The following is a 24,860-nucleotide window of genomic DNA, read 5'->3' as shown; positions in this document are numbered from 1 at the left end:
TCATGCATTCTAATAGATTTGGCTCCATAAAAGTGGCCATCTAGCTTGCATCACAATTCAACGAATCTGTTTTCTGTATATCAGCCTCCTCACAGCAGAAAGATTGGCCATGAGTCAACCAACATTTGTCCTTTGGTTTCGACTCAGTCGCAATGTTTAAATTGTGTTTGCATTGGTAAAATAAGCACCTTAATTATACGTCCAAGTTAAAGCCAAGTACTGATTGAATCCAGGCCATTGTAACTTTATATGTAGATTCTGCATTTAATGAAGGAAAAAACTAGCAAACAGCACGCTTGCTCTTTTCAACTCCGCTGAATGAGGAAACTTGCCGCATTCGTACATCAGTTCCTCCTGCGACCTTGGATTCTGGACAGGATGCGACAGAGCCGGGCCAGAGCTTCCAACTTCTCCTGAAGTAAAGAGGCCGCATTAACTCAACCCCTGGAAAGCGGCTGTTGACGGTCGCGAACGCTTCCAATCCACCGCTGCGGTGGAGGAGTCCGTCACCACACAGGTATGAGACACAGGAAATGACCGTTTGTCCCGCCAGGCTACCCTGGGGTTTGACTGAAGGTGAATGCGAGTCGCCAAAAAACACAAGCGCGCATTCCAAAAAATCCAACACTCCGCCAGGATGTTCAAACGCTGCTGAACTAAAAACCGTTTCCGCAGAGCTGGGCGGATTGTAAGGCAAAACCGCCGATGTCTTTCTGTTACAGAAGGACACCTCATAACTTCCTGCCCTTGAAAGTGATGCTACAGTCAGGAATGACTGAATATGAGTTATCAATTTACAGTGATGACTGTGGGCCTGTGTCCTCACTGACTAAATAATAGGAATTATTTCTTAAATTTATATTTTACATCAATGACTTTTACAATTGCTGGGTTTTTGCTCCTATTGATTGTGATAATGTATTTAATTCCATCTCTGTCCATGAACCACACATCCTTCTAATATTCAAAAGAGGAAATGGCTCTCAAATTCACAATAATTTGGGGATTTTTCGATGCCCGGCTTTATTTCAGTAATCGTATTTCACATGCAGAATGTTATTAGGCATATAAAAGAGAGGCTATTTGCTGGAATCTGGCCACATGGCAAGCAGAGACGTGAATTTAAGTGCACACGCCTGTCTGCGAAGTGTGCCGTCCAAAGAGATCATGTGGCCTCGTTCTCTGATGTGGAGTATCACTGACGGCGCCCGTCTATCCTTCCCCCCCCAATGCCCCCACCCCACCCTCTCCCTTCCCCTTCCCCACGCTGTGCAACCTGTGAAACTGATTCTCCCCCCACCACCACCACCGCTGCCCCCTTCTGCGCTGCTGCCACTGACCTGGGTTCAGCTCCGCTTATGGACCCAAGTTGGCAACGGACCGACAACGACCAGGGCCGCCACCAGCACCTAGGGGGCCCATTACCACGGTGAACGCACAACACCGACCCGCATTACCGCTATGAGCACAGGGCCAAGAAAACGAGCTCGCTGGCGCAAACGCCGGGGAGCTCGAAACATCGGTACGCTTAAAACGTGGCTGCATACCGCAGAGAATCTGCGACCGCGATTGTGCCTGGAGAGCAGAGGCAGATTTATGTTTTCAACCAGTACGAGCCCCGGATCCTGTGGCTACTTTATGCTAGTTTGACAGTACACACACTTCAAGATGAAAACTACACAAACATAAACTGCTCCAGTTCTCTGTAACAATCCCAAGTCACTGTTTTCAAGAGTATGATGTTGGGTAGCAAGATGGTGGTAATTTCTGGAACAATAAACCTCACTATAGGGGCCCGAATGGTAACGTTCTAATTACTCTTCACACTCTGAGACAATTATAGCTTCTTCTGAAATTAAACTGAGCTACCAGGCTGAAGAGAAACTTGAGAGAAGCAGTCACAAAATCCACTGTTTACTGAGGAGACCAGATTCATGGTAAATCTGCAGATTTATAAAAAGGCAAAAGTTCAGGCTAATATTTGGATGACAGACCTCTGAAACAGGGGTTTTGCACTGGTAAATTGCAGCCGCAAGATGGAGAAGGGTGGAAAGACAGCGACGGAATGACTTTTATGAGTGTCCAGGGTGCACTGCAAAACCAACGGTACGTTTCCTCATCTGGAGATTTAAACCCCACATCTAGCCCGTCGAAGTGGAGTTTACGGACAGAAATAATGGAGGGGTTCATTTACTTTTACCTTACTGCCTATTCCGCGTGCTACAGGGAATGCAGGGGTGTCTCTCCATCTCCATATTCACCAGAGATGTGGTTCAGCAGCCTCAGGGAGCACCTCTTACTCGGTTGTCATGACGATTGAAAAGCAAGACAAAACTGATGGGCGGAAGCTGTTTTATTTATTTTTTTCAAATTTGTTTCACAATTACAAGTCTTCCAGCAGGCAATTCAAAGATGTAAAGATGAAAAACTGAAAGGTGTAAAGCCTGCTTCCTTGAATAGGGGACCTAATCTTCTTCTACATTGGAATGTTTCTAATTAAATTTTAAAAACCTTAATTTAATTGAGGTAAATGTATTACCTTCATTTTGCATAAAGAAATAATATTTTAAACATAATATTTATGTTTAAAATGAAAATTCCATTGGTAACATAAAAATGTTAATGTTTAATTAATTAAATACAAGATAATTACTGGGACATAATAATAGTCCTGAAGTTAGCATATGGCCCCTCAAATTATAGTCAGATTAATAAGATTCATAGGAGTATAATACACACAAATGTATAAATAAATATTAAAAAATAATAAAACATGACATGAATTGCACATTCACATCATATACAGTATGTCCATGTATATTATGGGTGTGTAGAAACACCACTATCTGTTCAACCTAAAAAGATCTTTATCTGTATTTGTATTATAAATGGGTGTGGCTTAACTGAGAGAAAAACTGGCCATTTTCCTGCCTAATGTACATTGACATTGCAGCTGTCATGCTTTCAATGCACCAAACTTTGACATAACGCTAATCATTAAGTATTATAACAGGCCCTTTCTTTGTTTAAATGTATTTTACAAACAACACTGAGCTAGATGTTCTAAATTAGCAATTACATACAAGTACATTTTACAACCGTTTGTGTCAGCGCAACACTAGTGCTCTGGCCACACAAGATACTGCAGGTACTGTGGGGAAAAGCAGCTCTGTCAAATCTCTACCAACCCCAACTATTTCAGCTATTCTACTTCAGAATCCATCGTCAATAGTCAGTAAAAAATGTGGACGTGGAGCTGTCACTAGCTAGCTAAGGAAGCAAGTAAGCTGGTCACTCCCCTGCTGAAAAAACCATTCGACAAGCACAATTTCATCATCATGAAGACATGATGGGGATTGCATTAATGATAATGAAGGTGATGAAGGTGTTTATGATGACAAAGATGATAATGGTATTAATAGTGAAGTTCTTTGTTGTAGTAACATGACTTACCAATGACTGAAAAAAGAGAACTTGAATATCATTGGTCAATTTTGGCAAAATATAAATATCTGCAGGAATGTGCAATACATTATCTGCGCATATCTCAACGGAGCATTCAGGTTCAGATACACCCCTAATTTATTATGAGCAGGAAGCCAATCATGTCAACACTCAAACTCAAGTTCAGCTGGGCAATGTTTCAAATTGGCACATTTACTGGTCCCCAGAATATTAACAACGTGAAAAGGAAACATTCTGTATTTTCACGGCTATAAAGCCAGTAAGAAAACGCAATCTGCCTTTTCCGTAACGTCTTACGTGGCATTCGTCAGGTGATGCAGGCATGCACTTCGAGTCGTGCAGGGCCACGGTCCATGAACCTGACCATGCGCGGTCCTTTCCCCAGCTCACTGTTTTTATTTTCTCTGGTAAAGGAAGGGCACAGCTCAATCCCCTGTGTGCTAATCCAAAAAACGACAGCAGGAAAAGGATGGGAACAGAAAAAGAAATAAAGGTGTTGCGGACCTGCCAGACATTAACTGGAAGCGACCCCAACGTGTGGAGAAGCTGGGAGAAGTAACCACCAGCTAAATCAGCGCTGACACGCGGTTTACCCAACAAGCCCTTGATTACAGGCCCTGCGTGAGGCCTGCTCACACAGAGCGCGCGCATGTGTGTGCGTCCGTGTGTGTGTGTCCACGTGTGTGTCCCTGTGTGAGAGAGACTCAGAGGATTTATTCAAAGGCCGTCTCAAGACCGGGGGCAAGAACCCTACTGTGGGCCAGAATGGGTCCAGTCCTACAGGAAATGTGTAGACTGAGGGATCAATTCAATTCATTCCTAAGGTGCAGTTGAACCTTCCAGATTTTCCAAAGCTTCACAAAGGCGCATTTTGGGCTTCTTGCCATACCATAATAGGCACTTGTGCTGCACTACAGGTTGACATTAAGTATAATTTTGTGTGCAGAACACAATAATTAAAATAAAAAAGATCAAATCAAATTAGTAAAGTTTTCAAAGCTCAATTTGCTTAAATTCATCCATGCAACAGAACACCACAATTTAGAAGAACAGGTGGCAAGAGTAACACAGGGAATAATGCCTTTTATGCTATTCTGTGAAATTATTATTAATTTCCTCAAACTTGGTCTTATAAAGAAGCTGTCTAGTTGATCACCTTACATAATCAACTAATATTGACTTGACTCACAGAAAAGTACTGATAATCACTTGACGGGCTAAAAGTAGAACTGCCTCCCACCACCGCTTCATAGAACCGCCTACCTTTCTGTAACACACCGTACAGTGAAGCATCATAAATGTTCTTTTAACCCTCACAGTGGTAGTAAGCTTATAATAATAATACCCGGTATGAAAACTGTCACATAACATTAGCGGCATATAAACAATGTATTAAAAGGTGCAGTGCATTGCCGCAGATTGCTTGAATATTGGGTCAACAAGATGCACCGAAGCAGAATTTCATTTGCACCTTGATGTGGGAAATTAGGTTAGAGAATTAATCAATCCCTTTCATTCCACTGGAGCAAGCCACCTATCTATAATAAGTCGGAGTTTTCAAATCTACTTTTGATGGAGGTTCGTGTTAGCATAACAGGCAATCTGTCTGAAAACAAGTATACACAAAGGGCAATAGGGGGTAAAAGGCAGAATGGCCTGATGTAATGTGAATGGTACCACCAGGGCAATTAGCTGGCATTTAAGCAGCATCCGTCTCTGGTGAGAAAGGGGACCAGGGGGAAAATGTTTTTATGTGAAAGGGGTGTCACTGAGTAGGTCAAATCAGGCAAGTTTTGTAAATGCCACTATTTACCCTGATCCCACCCATGCTAAAATAAAGGTCCTGTTCTGTATTCAGTATTACATTTGAATATGCTGTGTGCTGTCAATATACTATGTTCTCAGGATTTTTATTTATTTTTTGTTTGTGTGTGTGTGGGGGGGGGGGAGTTTCAAGGTAAAAATCTGAGGGAAACTACTGGCCTCTTAAAGTCTAAAGAGTCAACACTTGTGTGATGTTATATAACTAAATACCTCATTCAAGGTTAGCCCACTGGAGACCACTTCAAAGTTTGAACTTAATTAGAAAAAAGACTTCGCACTGGCAGGTCATAAATACAGATGAGAGCAAAATTATGTAGGGATTCCTAATAATAAGTAAGCAAAAATCATATCCCCGCAAAGCCTGGCTTGAGTTTACTGGCAGAGCATTTGCCAGACATGACATATATCCATACATTTCTGAGCTGACAGCAGGCTATCAATTACATGTGATAGACAGGGAATCCCACAAGCTTCACAGCCTATACCTGGGGCTTGTTATGCCTTGATGCCTAGTAAAGGGTGGCTAAAAAGAGGTTCCCCTTTATAAAATCTGGAAGACTAAATCTAAGGACATAGGGGGAAGAATAACTACATTGACAATAAAAAACGGTCCCTATTCATGTTCATGCCAAAACATAATGTCCTTACAATCTGGAAATGACAAGACATAAAGGAGTCGTTTGTGGCTAGTAAGCAACATTTGCGTGCTTCACTACAACTAAAACAATTCCCAATGTGCAGTATATTACTACCATTTAGTCAGTTCGTGCACTGATTCCATTGTAAACTGCTGTTGAAGGACAGTGTTCAGTAAGGTCTTGGGCAGGCTTTCATACAGCGATGAAGGGGAAGAAACAGCATTGTAAGACAGGATACCCAAATATAACACAATGTATGTCACAAAGCCCAGGAGGACCTGGAGTAAAAATATTATGTTCTGCATCAGTGATGTCCAGTAACACAATACACTGGGAAAAGGACAGGAAGTGGAGCGGGGAAAAAGGCAGCTTCCATGAAAGCTATCTCTCACACCAAGGACCTAGCGCTTTCTTTCAATGTCATTTTCTTATAATAACGCCATCGCTGTATGCTCCATTTTGACTCCTTTAACTTAAGCCAATCAATAAATAAGTTATATTAAACAGCGGCTATGCTAAATCGTGTTCCAATCAAGTGTACAGAAAAAGGAACTGGGAGAAACTACAGAATTCCACAGACGGTAACAGTATTTTGTATACCTCTGTAAGTGATCTGCATTGTGTGACAGGCCTCTATTCAGTCTACTGTAACCTGCAATGCACGTTTCCTTCAACTTTTAGTTTTAACACAAAATATCAAAATATGAGGAAGCATACTTTTTTGGCCACCATGTCATGGGGTCTCTGGTCACTCAAACTAATGTAAAATAAAGACCAGTAAATAATGTAATGTAAGAAACATGCTTGTAAGAGATAGAAAAACAAAGCTCTTTCTTAAAGGCAAAATTGCTAAATTTTCCATATAAATTCAGTGACAGAGTGCAAAATGTTTTGTTGCCATTGGACTCATGTAAACACCGTCAGAGTTGATATAACACTGTTAAGAGTTGAACACTAAGAATATTGCTGTGAAGCAACAGACAAAGCACACTAGATGCAGATTTGTTATAGAAAAACGAGGCCAGTTCGATACGTACAGGCAGAACGGTAACCACCCTTCACATCTCAGAACAAGTCGACAGCAGCGTAACCATCAACAACTCCCGGTTTTAATCCAGTCTCAAGGACTCTCACAAGCGGGCCGGAGATTGGAGGGTTCTGATGTCTATTTAGGCATTTATTTCTTTTCAGTGGGCGCACAAATATGCAGACAGTGCAGGGTGGAAATTTTCTTTGATCTCCTGTTGAGTTCAAAACCAAATATTTTTTAACCTCACCCTGTTTCGATATTACCAAGGATCTGGAATATAATAAATTCAGGATTTAGAGGTAGGCTTCTGATTCCTCTCCATGAAGCTGTATTAATTTGTGAGGATTATCAGCATTCCACAAGAGATAAGAACAAAGACGCAGGAAGGTTTTGCCGCCTTATTCTAAGTCTTTAGATGCAGCATTAATAATCAAATGTTGCTAATTTGATTTTGCTTTTGATCCCTATGCACAAGTAATTATTTCCCTCGACAATGTTAATTTTAGATTTATTCATATTATTACTAGTAGTACTACTACATCTAGGACTAATAATAAGAATCATTTGGATGTTTTTGTCAAGGACATGTTGTTTCATACAAGCATATAAAGCTGTTATTTATACAAGAAAATCTTTGGTGAGGTATATTGCAACACATAGGTACACAGCCAAACAGCAAAATGTGCAGTTTTCATATGAAAGAATTTGTGTGTGGAAAAGTACGCTCTTAGACCTATAAACCGGTGCCATTATGTAACTGAAGACACGGTATCTGTTGCATCACACCTAAACAGGCTTGGCCAGAACCACTGAACTGTGATAACTGCTTTCCGAAAATCTCCTTTGTGTCTGCATCTGATCCCATCTAGACTTCCTGCAAACCACCGTCTTTTACTCTGGAAAATGGCTTGAGCACATTAACCTTTTCCATTTGCTCGCCATAAATGTCTCTGAAAATGACCACTTTTAATGCCCATCTGCAGCAAAGGCCTCCAGTGCATCAGCTGTAATCATGTCCACATTGTCTCCATTAATTCCATTAAACATTTCCATATGGGTGCAGATATCCTATATTCTTCATCATGCAACAGACACAGGACATCTGTTGCCGTTTTAAGAGCAGGTGCACGGTATACACATCAGAAAAATTAACTGAGCATAAAAACTGTTCAATGGCCTACGAAGCTATATAAAACTTTAAGCCTTATTTTAATAAAATGTGATTTCTTATTAATACCTAACTCTGCCACGCGGGGAGTCAAACGAACTATAAAAAGATAAAAATATTTTCTTGAAAATAAGCAGTCCATTATAACCGAGCAGGCTAATCAACACAGATCAACGTCAGACGTTTTTCTAATGTATTTCTGCATAAAGGCATAACGTTGTGCTAAATAAAAGTGTACTGAAAGGAAACCCCCCTTCGGAATTGCTATAGCATTTGCTTCTGTTAATAAGATCCTACAGAAACATTAATTTATTTATGTATTTATATTTAAGTACTAGACTATAGTTTGTGTTAAGTGGGGCACAAATCACAGTCAAACCTGAATGTAGACTACGTGCAAGCCAGATTATGTTGACATGCCAAGTCCAACACACTCCCGTTAGAATTCTGAATGGAGAGCATTCTTATATTATGTAGCCTATAGACTATAACACGATATTTTTACAGAGATCATGTCAAGCTCAAGCGCCGCCTACTTTTGAACGTTTATTTTTAGATTTCAAAATGTGTTTCTTCCACCTCAAAAAACCATTGCCTACCAGACGCGTTTTTTGTTTCTTTTTTCGCAACTCGCTGCTAGCGTGAACCGCGAAGCGGCTGATCGTTAAACACATCCAACGCTCAGCCAAAGTATAAATCAGGCAATTCATTTCTACCTCATAGCTCCCTCGTGGCGACGCGAAAGCTCTGCCAAGGCTGCTGAATAGGCGAAAGTGAGTTTGCCATGTGAGGCCGTTTCAACGCGGGGAAGTCCAAGAGCAATAGCAAGTCCCTGCCCCTCGGAGAGCCATCGGGATCAGCGAGGCTTAGTAAGCAGGGCCTGCGCCGGCCCTGCAGAAAACAAGTGCTGCAGCACGGTCGGGCCAAGACGCCTCCGACGCCCGCGTGTTGTTTCTGTAACAAGACCTTGAAACACTCGGGGAGGACCCTGCTGACTCGGGCCTTATGAATAATTCCCACTTGATCCTTCCCTGCAGCATAGGAAAAGGGAAAAGTAACGATCAAGGGTGTCTTGGATTGCCAAACCATGGGCAAAGTCGATTAAGAGTTCTACTATCTGACAACTGAATGGTGTATTCATTTCTGCGCAAGCGTTTGCAAGGTTTCATATTTTAGTCACAAAATGGACGTATTGTTTCAGACACATCGTTCTTGCGGACAGAAGACGGCGCTTAAATAGATCTACGGTGCGAGCTTGCCAACCGCTAATCAATTTATTCATTCTGAAATTCCTTCATTCTGAGAAGGACAGAGTTGTCTTCTTAGTGATTAGACAAGAAAACGGAAAGCTGCAGGAAGCACAAAATTGCACCTCATAAAGTAATTTGCCCAGAAAGTGGGGAATGAGAAAACGCAGACAAGGTCTCTGTCGTATTTGTGTTTCTGCCCCTGGGCTGGTTGTCCCATGACACAAATCACCAATTAAGATCACAGCGGGGCTTGCATTTAAATTGGCATTATCCCTATCTGCCACAACAACCATAGGCTAACAGCAGCTCATCATCACAACATTAATATACCTACGTGTGCTCTCGAGTATGTGCATTGCCGTATTACTGCATATTTGTCTACCAGTTGTCATTTTTGTGTTCTATACAAAATGCTCAGTGCAACACACATAAACTGATACATTATTTTAGTTTTCTTTCTGGTAACAATAGGCATTTATTTAGTCACCACACTCTCAAAAAACGGTATAATCAGGCTACGGTGTATTTTAGCACCTCAAATAACAAATATAATATATTCCCTCTTAGGTACACAATGATATTTGATTATGTCCGGTACCCTTTTCTTTCAAAGGAGGTACACTTCTTGCAAATATAACCAAAAACAACATAGCCTACATATTTTGCCACCCATGTGAATACCCATGTGAATTTTTATTTTCCATGTGCTGCATGAGCATTGCAACTGCATGCCACATGCAAACTTAACCACCAGTTACATTACATGTTATATTTAAAGTTTAATCTGGTTGCTATGCATTATATATTAATTTAGATAATCTTTTTTGGGTAGAAATCTTATTGATGCATATGTGTACTTAAAGGCACAATATTTTTACCTCACAGGGAACACCCAAGAGACCAATACGATATAGTTTATTTCTAAATGTTTGTTTAATCTATCTAAATGATTTCCAACTGACTACAAGTAGGCTAGGCTATGTTCTAGCATGCGGCTAAAATATTTTGTATGATACTAAAAATAAATAAATCTGAGAGAATAACATGACAAAACGAGACTTTTTTTTATCAAGTGTTGTTTTCTTTCAAGCTGTGGCCTTTTAATATTTGCTCTGATACAATATTAGGAGATAGCATTTCTGCAAATGTAATGCATCTGAGGATTGCAAACTGGGACACAGAGCTCACAGTTTCAGAACCTGACAACTTAGCGAAACGGCTTGCAGAGTAACCATTCTTATCACAGTAGTGAACTTCCTTATTTCCTGTGTTGAAGGTTCAAATACAAGGCAAAAGACTGAGATATTTAAGATGAGACAAAGTGTTGTTCTATCTGTGAAGTTGGCATGTCACTGCAAATTTTTCTGACAAATAGTTATGTATGTTTGAACAGTATAAATTATAATCACTGAAATGCAACTTCCAGATGTTTATGTGGACATTAGGTCTTTAAAAGGATATGAAAGCAAACCGTTCTAACTCAGACCATAGACGGTAATAAGCTAAATGAACACAACCAAATGTATGAAGCTGAGTGCACAGTCGGCCTGTCCTCCATAAATAAACTGGTATCTATCCTCCATATTTAAATACATCATTTAGCTGACAACAATATTTATTTTTAATATTTAAAACAAAGGGATAATGACAGCATATGTCAGTGTGACTGACAATCTAATGAATTACAAATCTCCAAACTTGGTCATATCACCAGAAAACATTTTGTATCATATTATTTTCAACAATTGTGAACAAATAGAAATAATTTGATAAGTTGGTTTGAGTTTTAGCCACATAGCCTACTATGTGTATTGAATATGACAAGGTTAGTGAAATAAAAGTGAACAATATTACTGATAATACGCGCGTGTGTCCGTGGGTGCGTGCGTGTGTGTGTGCGTGTGTAGGCAATGCAGGCACATTTTATTGCAAAGTCATTAAAGAGAAATGTCCACCACATATTTCATTATAGATTTCAAAGGTTTCCAGGTGTATTAAAATATTGTTTCTCGTAAATGTCTCCAGATCTGTAACCGTCAGGTAAGGAAATTTTCTATTTTTGGAACACATAAACCGAAATAGAATTGGGCAAGCAAATACTTTCACACAAAGAGTGGCAATGTGTGCACTGGAGAGAGTCCACGGGATATCCCTCAGCCGTGAAAAGCAAACACTGGAACGTTAAGGCTACTGACAGCTTTAGCGACTGAGTCCAGCAAAAGTCTTATTTCACCACCATAACAAGATACGGTAATTAAAAAGAATAACATTCTGTCAAAACCGGTTAGCAATTAGTGTTTCTAAATGTTTAGATTGGATCTGTCAACTAGGCTAGTGTTGAAAAAATATGTCTGCTTGTGAGTGTCTGTGTGTGGTTCAGGCTACATCGTATTGAGACAGAAGTTTACGAAACAGTTCACGATATTGAACTTGACATAGGTTATTTGTGGCTATAGTGATAGGCTCCGAAGTCACCATAACTTATTTAAGTTGGCTACAGACAACTTTAAAACGAATATCCCAATTAACATTAGTGCAAATGTGCCTACTTACAATAGCATAACATGCAGGTGGGCTAAAGATAGACCCATAACAGATTTGAACTGCCACTTAGGCTACTGACAAGATTTGTTGTCGTCTAAAGACTCAAACACCTAACCTATTTAAAGGAACATTTCAACTTGTTTTGTTGTGATTTAAAACTACAGTAACAACAGAGTAGGGACGCTCTCTGGCAATAATTTCCTAAATATTTCTGGATGCACGGTAAAGAATTGTAATCTAGTTTTTTTCTTTCATTCTTTCTTTTTCCTAACCGTAGCCTAGGCGACTTTGAATAAAGATTCACCACCACAGTTTAGGTGCCAGTGGAAAACTAGAGATGTTGAGAATCTGAGGTGTTGTTACGGGGGCTTCGCATAGAGTTTTAAACCTAGCCTAATTTTTAACGAACGACCAACTTATTGGCTAATTACTGGCGACTGATAATCATATTTTATAAAGTTATCATCAAATGTCAATGATCCAACATCTTCAACTGAATGATAAACAAAACTTTAAAAAAAGAAAAAATGAACGGTTTCTATTTTTAGTCACGGTTTTTGTCATTAACTTAAACAACATACGACTCTGCACATTATTTTCTGGCATAAAAAGCAAAGGATTTAACGACACAAAATTTGTCGATTAATACATTTTGCAATACTAGCCCAGCTGCTACAGTATGGTTGTGTGTTGAGGAAAATATAATCTAGCCCCACCGTCCACTCCGTCCGACAGTTTACTGAAAGGCAAATGAGCTAAACTTGAAGGAACTGACGTAGCTTAAATTATGGTTATGAACCTTCATGTTTCGGTTTTATGGTGGTAACAGCTTAAATGAACTACATAATACTGCAATGACGTAGACCTGAAAGAAAGTAAATGTTTTTCATTCCTGACTAAATATGTAAATGTGCGATTGTCTTAAATAGGCTATAATCGGTACTTCAAATTAGGCCTTTAAATAAATAAATAAATAAATAAATAAATAAATAAATAAATAAACGCCTCTCCACAGCACTGGCACATTGCAGTCAACGGGTTACTTTCAAGAACAGCCTGTAATGTTGGCTAATAAAACCTAAAAAAAACACTGGTCTATTGCTTTCTTCCCAAGTCTTTCTGATTGAGTACAGACAGTGTGAAGACTTTGCCGAGTCTGCGAATTTCCTGATGGCTAAAATTACCATTAGGCTACATTTTCTTAATCCAAATACCGCATCCTCCGATTCCCTTTCCCATTTCGGTAGGCTACAAAATGTAGCTCTCTCTTCAAAATGTGATCCCTCTTTCCTCTCCTCCTCCCTCCCTCTATCGCACACTCTCTCTCTACCATCTATTTCCCTCCTCCTTCTCTCTCTCTGTCTCTCTCCCTCTCTCTCTCTCTCACTCACTCTCTCTCTCTCTCTACCCTAGCCCTGTCTGTATGAATAATGTCCTGCCTTTTGTAATGAGAGCGAAGAAAAAAAGATGCCGTAGTGTAAGGCTAGTCTCTGCACTGACATTGAAAATGAATGACAGCCTACCTGAATGCCAATCTTCATCAGACTGACACTGGGCTGACAACACAGCCTATACTCCCCTGCACAACGAGTGACGTCTGCCATCCAAGACACCTCCCACCACCCCCTCTACCTCCTCACCCCCCTACCCCACCACCACCACCTCCCGCGGTCCCCCCCAGAATAACCACACACCCCGTGCCTTCAGCTTCTCCAGCAACCTATCCACGGTGCCGGCTGGCCCCCTGTCGACATAATTTGTAACTGACTCGAACAGAGCTTTCTGTGTTATCTGACTTCAAACAAACCCATATTTTGTGGAAAATCGTTGTTGCAAATACGCACAGGTTCGTGTTCATAGCATTAAAACCATGCACATAATACTCGCCGAATAAAAAATCTGGCTACATTAAAAGCAGTAGCCTAAATATAAAACGTGGAATCAGGATGGCCAGGCAATAAATTGATACCCAGAAGATCAATGAACGGACAGCGATTGTTCCGTCTGAGGAATTTGAAAGATACATTTCAAGCGCGGAATTCTCTTGATACATGTTGCGGCAATGAAAAAAAAAAATGAAAAGACAGAGAAATGCCTAGTTGTGGGCATTTTTAATCTTTCTGTACGCGTATCCCAATGAAACACAACCATAGAGTGTTTGTTAGCAAACTAGCCATAATAATGCTATCGTCAAAAGGTAAACGTTTTCTAAGTTAAGCTAATTTGTGGAATGTCGTGAATACGGGGAAACAGCCATAATGATTTGTATGGAATATAATTTGGGGAGAAAGCGATTTTCAATTGTACAGACCTTAGAGATGACCATGATATTTAACCAGAACACACACTGAACAGCTACATGTGGAAATCGGTGTCATTTTTTGGGATAGAGACCCCTGCACTACAGTTCCCAGCAGCCTCGGTAATTTAGCAACGATTGCTGTTAATGGCTATTTGCTCCTAAAGTTTAACCTATGGCAGTGGAGTATGTTTGTAACGGAACGACAGTCCCGTGATTTGTTAAGCGCTGGTAACCAAGGAAGCCATAGACCACGGGAGAAGAGGTAAATAAGTAAAATTTGCTTAGGTTACCTTGTTGAACAGCGAAAATATTTTATGAAAATACCAGTATTTCCAACAAAGCGCAAAAATGTGCTTGTCCCAAATATCTGTCGTGCAAGTAAGCACTACACTGTAACAAATGGCTAGCTAGATATAGCTATAGTTTAATGTTGGCTAGCTATGGAAATAGCCATTTTAAGTTATCTTTGGTACAGAGGAGCTACCTAACATAACGAGAGAACTGTTTGTGTTGTGTTTCCACACAGTTTCCATCGTCTGGTCGAAAATCAATGTCTAAATTCGATCTGTTAAACCTATTTTATAGACAGATAATCTGCCATGTATAACTAGCTGGCTAGTTTATACCAATTTACCCAAGTGAACTAGTGTTTTGCTGTATTAAAATCGGTGCGTCCGGTCGCAGGCAAGTGTACTGCATCACGGTCCGAATAAGCATAGACCGTAAGCAGGCAAGTCTTAGCTAGCTATCTATATGTAATCCTATAAATTAACTAACATTTTGGACATTGTTTAGCCAACATTATCTAGATAACCGTAAAACCACAAACCAAAAGTACCTTAGCGTTTTTAATTGAACACTTTTGATCTAAAATTGTATGTGGCCTTACATACCCTCATTCCTGTTTCTGCGAGTTTGTGAGCTAACTTAACCCTTCATATATAGTTACATATAGCCTACTCTGGAAATGGACTGCGCAGAAATGTTTTATTTGTTGTATTTCCTTGATAATTACGGAGGAAAGGCAGCATTAGTAAGTAATCGAATCTTTAGGATAATTGACACTTTTATTGAGTGACAATGCTTTAAAATGCATTACTCTCATTTTTAACGGAGTGCGGGCCAATTAAGTAATTTATTGTTAGCCCGCAGATTAGCCGGGTCGTCGACACGTCGGGGTTGTTTTATTCCAAGCAGGGGCAATATGTATTAGTCTGTCTGCAAAGGGTAATTCATTCACTTCGTTGCGTATTGCGAACCCAGAAATTATGCAGATAGAAATAAGTAGAAATTTAGAAAAAAATCAAAGATGCAAGAACAAAAATGATTTAGTTTATTGCGTAATGAATTTTCTTTTAAAATATTACTTAGTCTAAATACATTGTTAGACCCCATTTGATGCGTAAAACAGTTGTAGTATTTCTTTAGAATGGTCAAAAGCAAAGCTATGCTCCTAGCACGATTTCTGGGTCAGCACCAGCTGGATAAGGAACAGATCTATGACTGAAACAGTCTTTCGAATCTGCTAGTTATCTGATAATACTCTTAATTGAATTACAGGGTGCTGTCACTTCATAACCATGGAGTAACAACTTATTCAGTATTCTGCCCTTCTGAGAAAGAATGGCGGTGATGGTACTGGGCGTCGGTACCGGGGTCTTTCTCATCATCCTCATCTGGATCGTGGCTCTGGTGTTTGGCATTATTCTTTCAAGAGCTTCAGGAGCAACAAAGTAAGTTGTGATAAAGAAGTTCCGTATGTGCCTTATACGACCTCGAAGAACTAATGCTTTTCTTTCATTACATGACAGTACTTCTCTCTTCAGTCAGCTTCATAAGTGATTGTCAGTATGCACCATTTGGTTTTTAAAGTGCAGCATCTCACACATGCTTGGTGATATTGCTCCAGAACAGTTATGCTGCTTTACCGTAGCTGGAAATTTGTGCAGACAGGTTTTACAATTGAAGATGCTCATTTGCATTAAGTTGGTAAGTCCAATATAAAAGGACTGTTATGGGGGCTTCAAGCATATAGAATGGTTTCATAATATGCTAATATGCTTGTATTGTTTTAACCCTTTTAAGATGTTCAAAATAATAAGGGCAACAGTGATAATGTGAATTATTTAGTACAGTAATTTATTTGTTTTGAAACATGTAAATATGAATATTTGACTTTCTTTTTTGATTTAGCATGTGTTGTTCTATAAACTTTATTACGTAAACACAGAAATCACAATCAAAGAAAGCACAACATCCTTGATATCTCAGGCCAAGATTCTGACAACTTCACGCCATAAAATAATTGTGCAAAACCTTAAGTTCACAATGTATTTTATTACCTGCCTGTGTTGTTAATTTTTTAACAGCTTTTACCACTCTTCTTTATCGGGGGTACCAATAATTTGTGGGCACTGGTTGTTTTGTTGTGGAAGAAGTTATGTTCATCAATATGATTGGCTATGTGGAGGTCGTAATGTTAGTGATTCTGTCATACATAGATTTATTCAACCCGTGAGTGATACGTAGCATTAGAAATATATATTAAAATGTGCAGTTGGTGTTTTGGCTTGCTTTAATTTTTTCTCTCCCCTCCACCCCCCCCCCCCCCCCTTTTTGTGGGAACGTCCCTCTGCCAGGCTTTCCATAATCCCGGTGTTTTTCCTGGCGCTCACCGTCACACTGGTCCTGGTGTTCTTCCCCCGCAGCTCGGAGACTCCCTCTCCGATCGGGGAGACGGAGGTCAGTACGGTACCGGCGCCCTCGCCCGTGCGGCGCACCGCGCCGAGGCGACGGCCGCTAGCGCAAGCCGCTCTCCTGCACGCGCTCTCTCAGCGCTCCGGGCGAACGTGAGCAGCGAGCCGGCAGTTCTGCTGTCTCAGGCTGCCTCAGTCTTGTTCCACATGCTGAAAGGATTTCAGCTGTTTCGATAGTTTTGGTCCAGCCCTCCTCCCCCTTCGAATATCAGGGAATCGAAAAGCAACACGTTGCAAATTTAAGAGCTCTTTCGGACCTCTGTGGGTCGTTGCAGGAGGTTTCTGGTGGGTTTTACAGAGGGCACGGTTCCCCCCCCCCCTGGAAGCGTGCGGCAGGGCGCCTGTTAAAAAGGCCAGGTCTGCTTTATCTCCCCTCCGCAGCAGATTTCCTCAGGTCTGCGCCAAACACAGCCGGCCAGATCGACCAGGCCTGCCATTCCAGAGAAAACAACATCCGCGCGGCTCCCGGCTCGCTCACACTCCGAGTGAAAAATGTCCGCAGCAAGGGAACATTCAGGGAACATTCAGGGAACATTCAGGGAACATTCGTATATGCCGGCAGATGCTTCACAAGATTTATTAGTTCATATTTATCCACATGCTGTTTTTTGTTCAGTTTACAATATATAATATTCTGACATTTTACTGAGAGTTCTGATTTGTTGAATTTTTTTTTAGATCAGTTAGACAAGAAACAAGAACATTTTCCAAGTGCTCAGTCTGCATTTAGCCTTTATGCTGATTGTTTACTATTATTATTCGTTCCTGACCTATAAGTGATCCGTTATGTAACACTGCACAGAAATTGCTGGACCAGTTGAAAATATTGTCAGTAAAGCCATTATTCCATATTCTGGCCTGAAAAGGATTTGGCAATTGGTTGTGAAGATGTCACATTCATTACCATGGTAACACTAGCCTTGGCAAACGCTGAGAGGTGTACTGAAATTTTAGACGTGGAAAGGAATGCGCTGACATCCGATTGGCTTGCACGGACGGGGCTCGTCCCTTAACGGCCCCGCGCTGGCGGGGGGGGGGGGCAGCGGCTAACCTCTCACTGTTAAACAAAAGAAAAATATCACAGTGCCAATTAGGCCGGCCTCAGACAGAGCCCCCGAACAGAGCGTTCAATGCCGCATTAATAAAACATGGCCCCGGCTCTGTGCTTGGCTGGCTGGCTAATTGGCTAATTAAAAAGTGAGATGCGTTAAATGAGAGAACACTGCATCCGCTGGAGACGTCCCCCCCCCCCCCCCCCTCCTCCCCGCTGCGCCCCGTCTTCAGTCGGCGCTGGGTTTTCTTTTCTTTTTTTTTGTTTTGTTTTCGCGTTCTTGTTGGGGTCGACTCTCTCGTGCGGGATCAGGTCTTCGGGGAGACCGTTTGCGGTTAGCATTCTGACCCGCCGCCGCGGTAGCGCTCTCTCTAACGGGGTGGACAGAATAAACAACTGTCCACGTTAACCTTCACTGACTGAATCCTTTTAGCAATACACAATACCGCGCACCTCAGCCACCCGCCCCCCTCCCCTCCTTCCCATTTTGAACTGTAGTGCTATAGGAATGTGGTGCCCACTACTGGCTGCTACTAGCGGGAAAATGTTTTAAACGGATGGATTTCTTGTGGGAGGTAGGGAGGAGGATTCTGGAGTAAATTAAACTGTGCCTTATATAGCGGTGTGGATATGTATGCATTATAAAATAACAGCCTGCCTTGAATGCTGAACATTTGTCACTTACCACGAGTCCAGAAATGCCTGTGAGCTTGGCTGCTGATTCACCCGCACAATGTTGGCAAATATGTTCCAAAGGGTGTATCAGTCCTTTTTTGCTCCATTACTTAAGTTAATGTGAATCCAGAGTGTTAGTCTGTATGTGTGACAACACTTGGGAAGCCAAATCAAAGATAGTGCTCCATAAAATACTTTGGATTTAAATGTGTCAGGCATTTGGAATTGCTTTTAGAAGCACCACAGACGGTTTCCTGAGAATATTAAACTCTGCAGAGATGCTCGGTTGGCCGTGCCATGCATTTTTAAAATCTGAATTTTAAGAACTGCTTACTCGCACAGCACTTTGCAGGTCCAACTAAATTTCTTCCTGGAGCTCATTTTCAAGTACCCACCGACCTTCCTCACCAAAAAATTAATTTCAAGCTCCAATTAGGCACCATGTTAAACGATAATTGTCAGGTGAAGTCCTGATAATTATTTGGAGAACAGCCCTAGGTTCTTCTGGCCTTGCCACTTCAGATTTAGATTATAAATGCTGAGAACCACGGGGAATGCAGACCGTGTCAGAAGCAGAGGTCTCATACGCTCACCTTCAAAGTTATAATTTTAGAGGAGCTCTGCTGACACCTTGTGGAGGAAACATGTAACAGGTTTTATATCACTTCTGTATATATTTTCTTTCATTGGGAAAAAGTATCCACCCATTCTGATACATAAATATGATATATATTTTTTTCAATCCAGTATGGATGTAATGAAATGGAAGGTAATGACACGTTTCCTGTTACCAGTAATAGTTTTTGTCTGTTTACATCATGGAATGATTTTTGTACAAAACAGCAATTTTTGTGGTGTCTCAGATGTTGTTTGGCTTTGTTTGGTTGTGGCTTCCTCATCTGTTCCTATCTGCTCCTGTAACTAAGTGAAACTTTTGTGATTTGGAAAGAGATGTTCCAGCAGTCCTAAGTTGGGGGGGGGGGGGGGGGGGTAGCCTCGTGCATTCATGTGATTATTTTTCCCGGTGCTGAACGTCTGTCTTTGTGATGTCGCAGATCGTGGACGGCTTCTTCGTTGGTCGCTACGTGCTCCTGTCGGTGGCTAGCCTGGTCTTCCTGGTGGCATTCTTCATGCTCTTACCCATGCACTTCCTGGAGCCTGTCTACGCCAAGCCTCTGAGGCAGCACTAGAGCCAGGGACCTGCCTCTGTAGGTCCAGGAACCAGCACCAGGGGCATGCCTCTATTGGACCCGGGACTCAGTTACCTGCTTCTACAGGACCAGGGACCAGGACCAGGGACCTGCTTCTACAGGACCAGGGACTAGCACTAGGGACCTGCTTCTACTGGACCAGGGACCAGGACCAGGGACCTGCTTCTACAGGACCAGGGACTAGCACCAGGGACCTGCTTCTACAGGACCAGGGACGTGCTTCCACGGGTCCCAGGGACCAGCGCCTGGGCCCGTGGGCTCTGCCGTACAGGCCGAGCCACACTGAGAGCCCGGTCACGGGTCCTTCCCTTACCTTTCTCTGTGACGGTGACATTGAAACACGGCGTCCTCGCGGCACAGCGAAATGAAACGAGACCATTTAGAATGTCCTCATTTCACAAGCATGAGTGCCTGCAGAGCCAGCAAAATTCAATGGATTTCAGATGGCGAGCACAGCAGAATCCGCATTTTCTACACCACGTCCTTGTTTGCATTCCACATAATATGTGGATCTTCGGCATTCTGACTGACTTTTAACAGTTTTTTTTTTTTTACTTTGAAGTGTTAATTTATTGTATTTTGATGTTTAGTACTGACTTTTTAGTTGTCGAATAGACTACAATCTGTAAATACAAAAACCTTGATTTTTATAGTTGTGGTTCTCTTTATACTGTTGAGTGTCAGATCACAGCAATAAACAGCGTGTTCTCCATTCTTTTTTGGTTCTGAAGAAAAGATTCAGAGGTAATACATCTCTATTGTTTAAACAAGGGTGCTACCTTTTGAAAAATACCTGCATTCGCTATATAATCAGCTCATGACCGTTTCCCCCCTTCGTGAGTTCCATTTTAAATGTGCCGTCTTAGGGCAGGAACTGCATACCGCATCGACAGGACTTTAGAATCCATTCAGCAAAGAAATGGCAAATAACAGTCTTCAGGTTCCCGTCGGACAAAAATGGCTGACCCTTTTTTTTAAAACATAGTGTTAGATTTGATTAGGCGAGATTACTTTATTGTCCTTGCGAACGTCCTCCCCGCAGTTTCCAGAGGGATGAAACAATGCGGGGAATGATTTGCCAGTGCAGAGCTCAGCATAACGGTACGCACTCGCTCCAGCAGGGCCTTTGATGGCTTCAATTTGCCGTTCAGCGAGAGCTTTGCGGAGCTTTGTGCTTGATTACCTCAGCGGCCCGTAAATGTCTGGTTCCTGTCACGTCCCAGAAAGCTTCGAGGCTCTTAAAACTAGCGTAACAGCGCGATAGCGTAAGTGTTTTCGGTGTATCGCCCTGCGTAGCATTGTTGTTCCAAAAGAGCCGATTGAATGCGATCTCGGCAACACGGCTAAATAGAGAGCACCGTTAATTAACTCCAGGCGCATCCTGTGTTGTGTCACATTTGCCAGTATTTAAACCCGTTAAATTACATCTGCACTCGTCCACATTCAGATGTTAATTTTAGATTGAAGGGCGCTTTCCCTGAAAGACTGCCTCCCCCCCGCACACACACAATACAACAAAGTTACAAAGAGTAAATGTTGGCAGTAGCACGCAACTTGAAGAAGCATAATTCGTATTTTGTTGTATAACAAACCCGTGAGCTGCGTCTGTTCCTATTGCTGATTAAAAGCAAAGGGGTTTGCGCATTTGTAGGAGATCTGCCTCCTTTTCACCAAAATGAGTCTTTTTTATGCTGTCATTTGTTTAATGTAGCTCTGTTTTATCTGCGAATTCATACGCTTTCATTATTTCTTCCCGGTGATACCATCATATTCCGCATGTTCAATAAGCACCATAGCGTGTCTCATATTTTTCCATGTATAGCACTTATTGAGCTTTTTTTCTATTAAGTCACCAGTAGAACCTGCTCTGTCAAATTTGAAGACTTCATATATTAAGCTGATATTTGACAACCATTTCTCAAAACAGTTCATTCAGGTTAGGCCGAATGTGTCATCCTCAGTGAGACAGAATTAGTGTCAGAATTATTATGTACTATAGGTAACATTGGGAATACCTTGTTGGTCATGCCATAGACTTAATTGGAAGTAATAGTGTGGGTAAGCAATGCTCTATTGTAATAGAATAGGCCTGAGATTGTAGTGAAAACAGCACATTGCAACACCCAGTTTCCTCCAGCTAGCCCTTGCATTCATTACGGTGGGAAAGTATAAGCGGCTATTTTGCATAGCGGCTTGAAACGGATGAATCTGGATGTCAAGGTTCGAGGGAACGTACAGGATTCTCGAGCCATTTCTACCTCAGGTGTCGTGAGAGTTAAACCAGGGAGGTGTCTGGTCTATCGCTCAGTCCCATGATGCCGTGGGACATAGGCGGCGTGGGGTGAGGGGTCGGCGGGTTGTCCAGGAGAGGCGAAGCCATTGCATTGAGTGTGAAGGCTTTGGAAGCATTGGAGCTCAATTACATGCACCCACACCCCCGTCAGCCTCCACCCCAGAGCCCACCCCCCCATTAATATTGGGGAGCCTGGCAAGACGTGCGGTGAAATTCCAACCAGGACGAAGAAAGAGAAACTAATGAATCAAATCCAATCCTATTAGTTCCGGCCCACATCCCTGCACAGAGGGCTTCTTAGATGGCGATCAACTTCGGATTGCGCCGAGGCTGGGAAACGGGGCAGGGAGGCTGTGCGTCCATGTGCTCAGTCATGTGACTTTGTGCTTCAGTACCAAACTCTTATAACCGCTCTCAAGGCTGGGAGATTCGAATGACCGTTCTGTGGAATAACCACGAAGAGGTCTTCCTCAACAGGTAAGGTTCAGAAGAACTGTTGGGGTTCTGGACATCATCATTGTGCTTTATCATCGTGTAAAAATGCATTAATGAGGCTGAACTGCGCGATCGGTAACAAGTCGGTTTTTCCTTCCTGTTGAATGTATGGAGTGGAGATGCCATCACACAACAGATGCCGGCGATCAACAGTAGCGTGTGGCACAACAAGCCCGCCGTTCCCAGGCTGCCGTCTGCCAGTCCCGAGCCTTCGGCGACACCAGCGGGTGAAGACGTGGTGTCCTCGGTCCTGGCAGATGCAACAGTATTTTTTGTGCCCCGTGTTAAAGACAGTGTTTTCTCACTTTCTCTCACCCCCCACCCCTCCCCTTCTTAATTCTGGTTTCCAAAATCGCTCTCCTCTCCGGGGAGTGGGAAAATCGACAGAACAAAGCGGCCAGGGGGGCGTGTGGGTGCGGGAAGGGGGTGGTGTTATGCTTTGGGGGCTCATTGGGAATCTTGAGCGGGGGCTTTTGTAGGGTGGCCAGCTGGACTTACAAAGACATGGGGAGACCAAGGGAGAGATTGAGAGAGCGAGAGAAATGGTGGGGGGGGGGGGGGGGGGGGGGTGTATGGACCAGGATGTGGGGAGGTGGAGGGGGATTTAAGGGGAGGAGATGGGGGGGACCTCCCCCCTTAGCCAACTAGATCCAGCATTAAGATCCACTCAAGCAGAATGCCTGCTCAACCCCCCCCCCCCCCCCCCACCGCCATCTTCCACTCCCTCTCCCAGTTGTTTTTCATGGTAGTGACAACATGGCCAGTGCCATGGCTCTCCCAACTCTCACCCTACCCACAGTACCTCTGAGAGCCCTTCACACAGCCCACAGACCCGTCATCCCCGAACGCTCGCTCCCGTTACACTACTGACTCTCCTTCTCCGCTTGCAGTGATGAGCTGCAGAAGATTCAGTTGCAACTATCCAAGCCACTTCCTGATTGCCGTGACTGCTATACTGATTGCATTAGTCTGCATGTGGCAGATTCACGGCATCTTAACCGTACATGGTTCCATCCTACACCAGTTTGCGACTAATTACAACGAGGAATATTCAGGAATAGAGCAGACATTTGGAGGACTTTCTATGAGTCCGTCGTTTCTTTAGCATCTAAAAAAATTGCATGTATATTTTGAGCCAGACAGTCATGCAGTTATTCATAAAAATATCAAGGACTGCACCTGTCCCTTTTCCTTTTTTAAAATCTTAGCTTAACACAGCTTCTTTTGGCCAAATTCACCTCCAGTCATCTCACAGAAAGAAATATTATTTTTGCTGCTGAACGTAAAACGGTCCAGCAGAGGCCTCGCTGTTCTGCTGAAGGGGTGGGGTGGGGGGGGTTTTGCGTTGAAGGGGTGTGTGCGTGTTGCCAGGGCGATGGCTGATGTATTTGAGGGAGAGGAGCGTGGATTTTCTCAGTGCGGCCGGTCCCGCTCCATTACTCCCTTTGTGTGGGGCCAGAGGGTGCTGTCAGCCTCCCGCGCGGCCGCGGACGCAATCCCACAATCCCAGCCGGGCGGCGCCTCGGCCCCTAGCCCTCTCACAGGAGGGGATTACCGCCGAGCATGTCCTCCTGCGGGGAAGATTAAGGCCCAATTTAGAGGTCAGGGTGATCCCCAATAGCCCGCTCGCCGCTCCGACCTGACGCCCCCGTCCCGGGCCGAAGCGTGGCTCTATGCCTCCGTATCGGGGTCCCGTGGAGATCTGTGTGAGTTTGGCCCCCCCCCCCCTCCCAAACTCACGTATCTGTCCAAATATTGTCCACGCCCAGGCAGGGGGTATGGCGTCAGGCACAAAGGACAGGCCACACCGAGGATGAAGCGGATTGTGTTGCGTTGGTGCTGGTGGCTGGGAGCGGGTGGTGGAGAATGAGGGCAGCTCATGGTATGACAGAAACCAGCTGATTCGTCAACGTGCGCTGTGGCGGCTCCTCATTGTCTGGGGGAGACACCTGTTGGGCCTGCGGAAATGGCTTGTGGTGTTCATTTCCTTTCTGTAGATCGTCTGTCTTACACATGACACTGCTGACTTTTTCTTCGTCTCCTGAAACCATTCCACCTTTTACTTTTCTGTATTTCAGTCTCAAGTTAGGTTGCATACCGCATGCCTACCGCATATTACCACTGTGTGCTCTTTGTTTTCTGTCCTAGAACCATCATT

The 24,860-nt window shown here is 42.8% G+C and overlaps 2 protein-coding genes across 8 annotated transcripts in view; one reads left to right on the top strand and one right to left on the bottom strand.

Annotated features, from left to right (window-relative positions):
* The window catches only part of pknox2 (pbx/knotted 1 homeobox 2), a 68,842-nt gene extending 54,569 nt beyond the window's left edge, over positions 1 to 14,273 (bottom strand). For 2 of the 4 annotated variants that reach the window (XM_035434046.1, XM_035434049.1), the window contains exon 1: positions 13,443 to 13,561. The gene's annotated coding sequence lies outside the window, so the exon portion shown is untranslated. Of the gene's footprint in view, positions 1 to 8,841; positions 9,076 to 13,442; positions 13,562 to 14,230 lie in introns of those variants that run through there. The other 2 variants (XM_035434048.1, XM_035434047.1) reach the window with 2 other exon arrangements.
* On the top strand, positions 11,604 to 20,628 carry tmem218 (transmembrane protein 218). Of its 4 annotated transcripts, none has more exons than XM_035434053.1 (4): positions 11,604 to 11,625; positions 15,782 to 15,954; positions 16,861 to 16,963; positions 19,759 to 20,628. In XM_035434053.1, the coding sequence occupies exons 2-4, from the start codon at positions 15,845 to 15,847 to the stop codon at positions 19,891 to 19,893; spliced, it is 348 nt and encodes a 115-aa protein (XP_035289944.1). In that variant the 5' UTR covers positions 11,604 to 11,625; positions 15,782 to 15,844; the 3' UTR covers positions 19,894 to 20,628. The 4 variants fall into 4 exon arrangements, with proteins under 4 accessions (XP_035289944.1, XP_035289942.1, XP_035289943.1 ...); XM_035434051.1 differs by lacking the exon at positions 11,604 to 11,625 and adding an exon at positions 14,330 to 14,483; XM_035434052.1 differs by lacking the exon at positions 11,604 to 11,625 and adding an exon at positions 14,930 to 14,951.
* The last annotated feature ends 4,232 nt before the right edge of the window (positions 20,629 to 24,860 follow it).

The sequence above is a fragment of the Anguilla anguilla genome, chromosome 9 (assembly GCF_013347855.1).
Source record: "Anguilla anguilla isolate fAngAng1 chromosome 9, fAngAng1.pri, whole genome shotgun sequence".
Lineage (NCBI taxonomy): Eukaryota > Metazoa > Chordata > Actinopteri > Anguilliformes > Anguillidae > Anguilla > Anguilla anguilla.
Note: the sequence above shows the minus strand (reverse complement) of the source record. Positions and strands in the feature narration are given on the sequence as shown.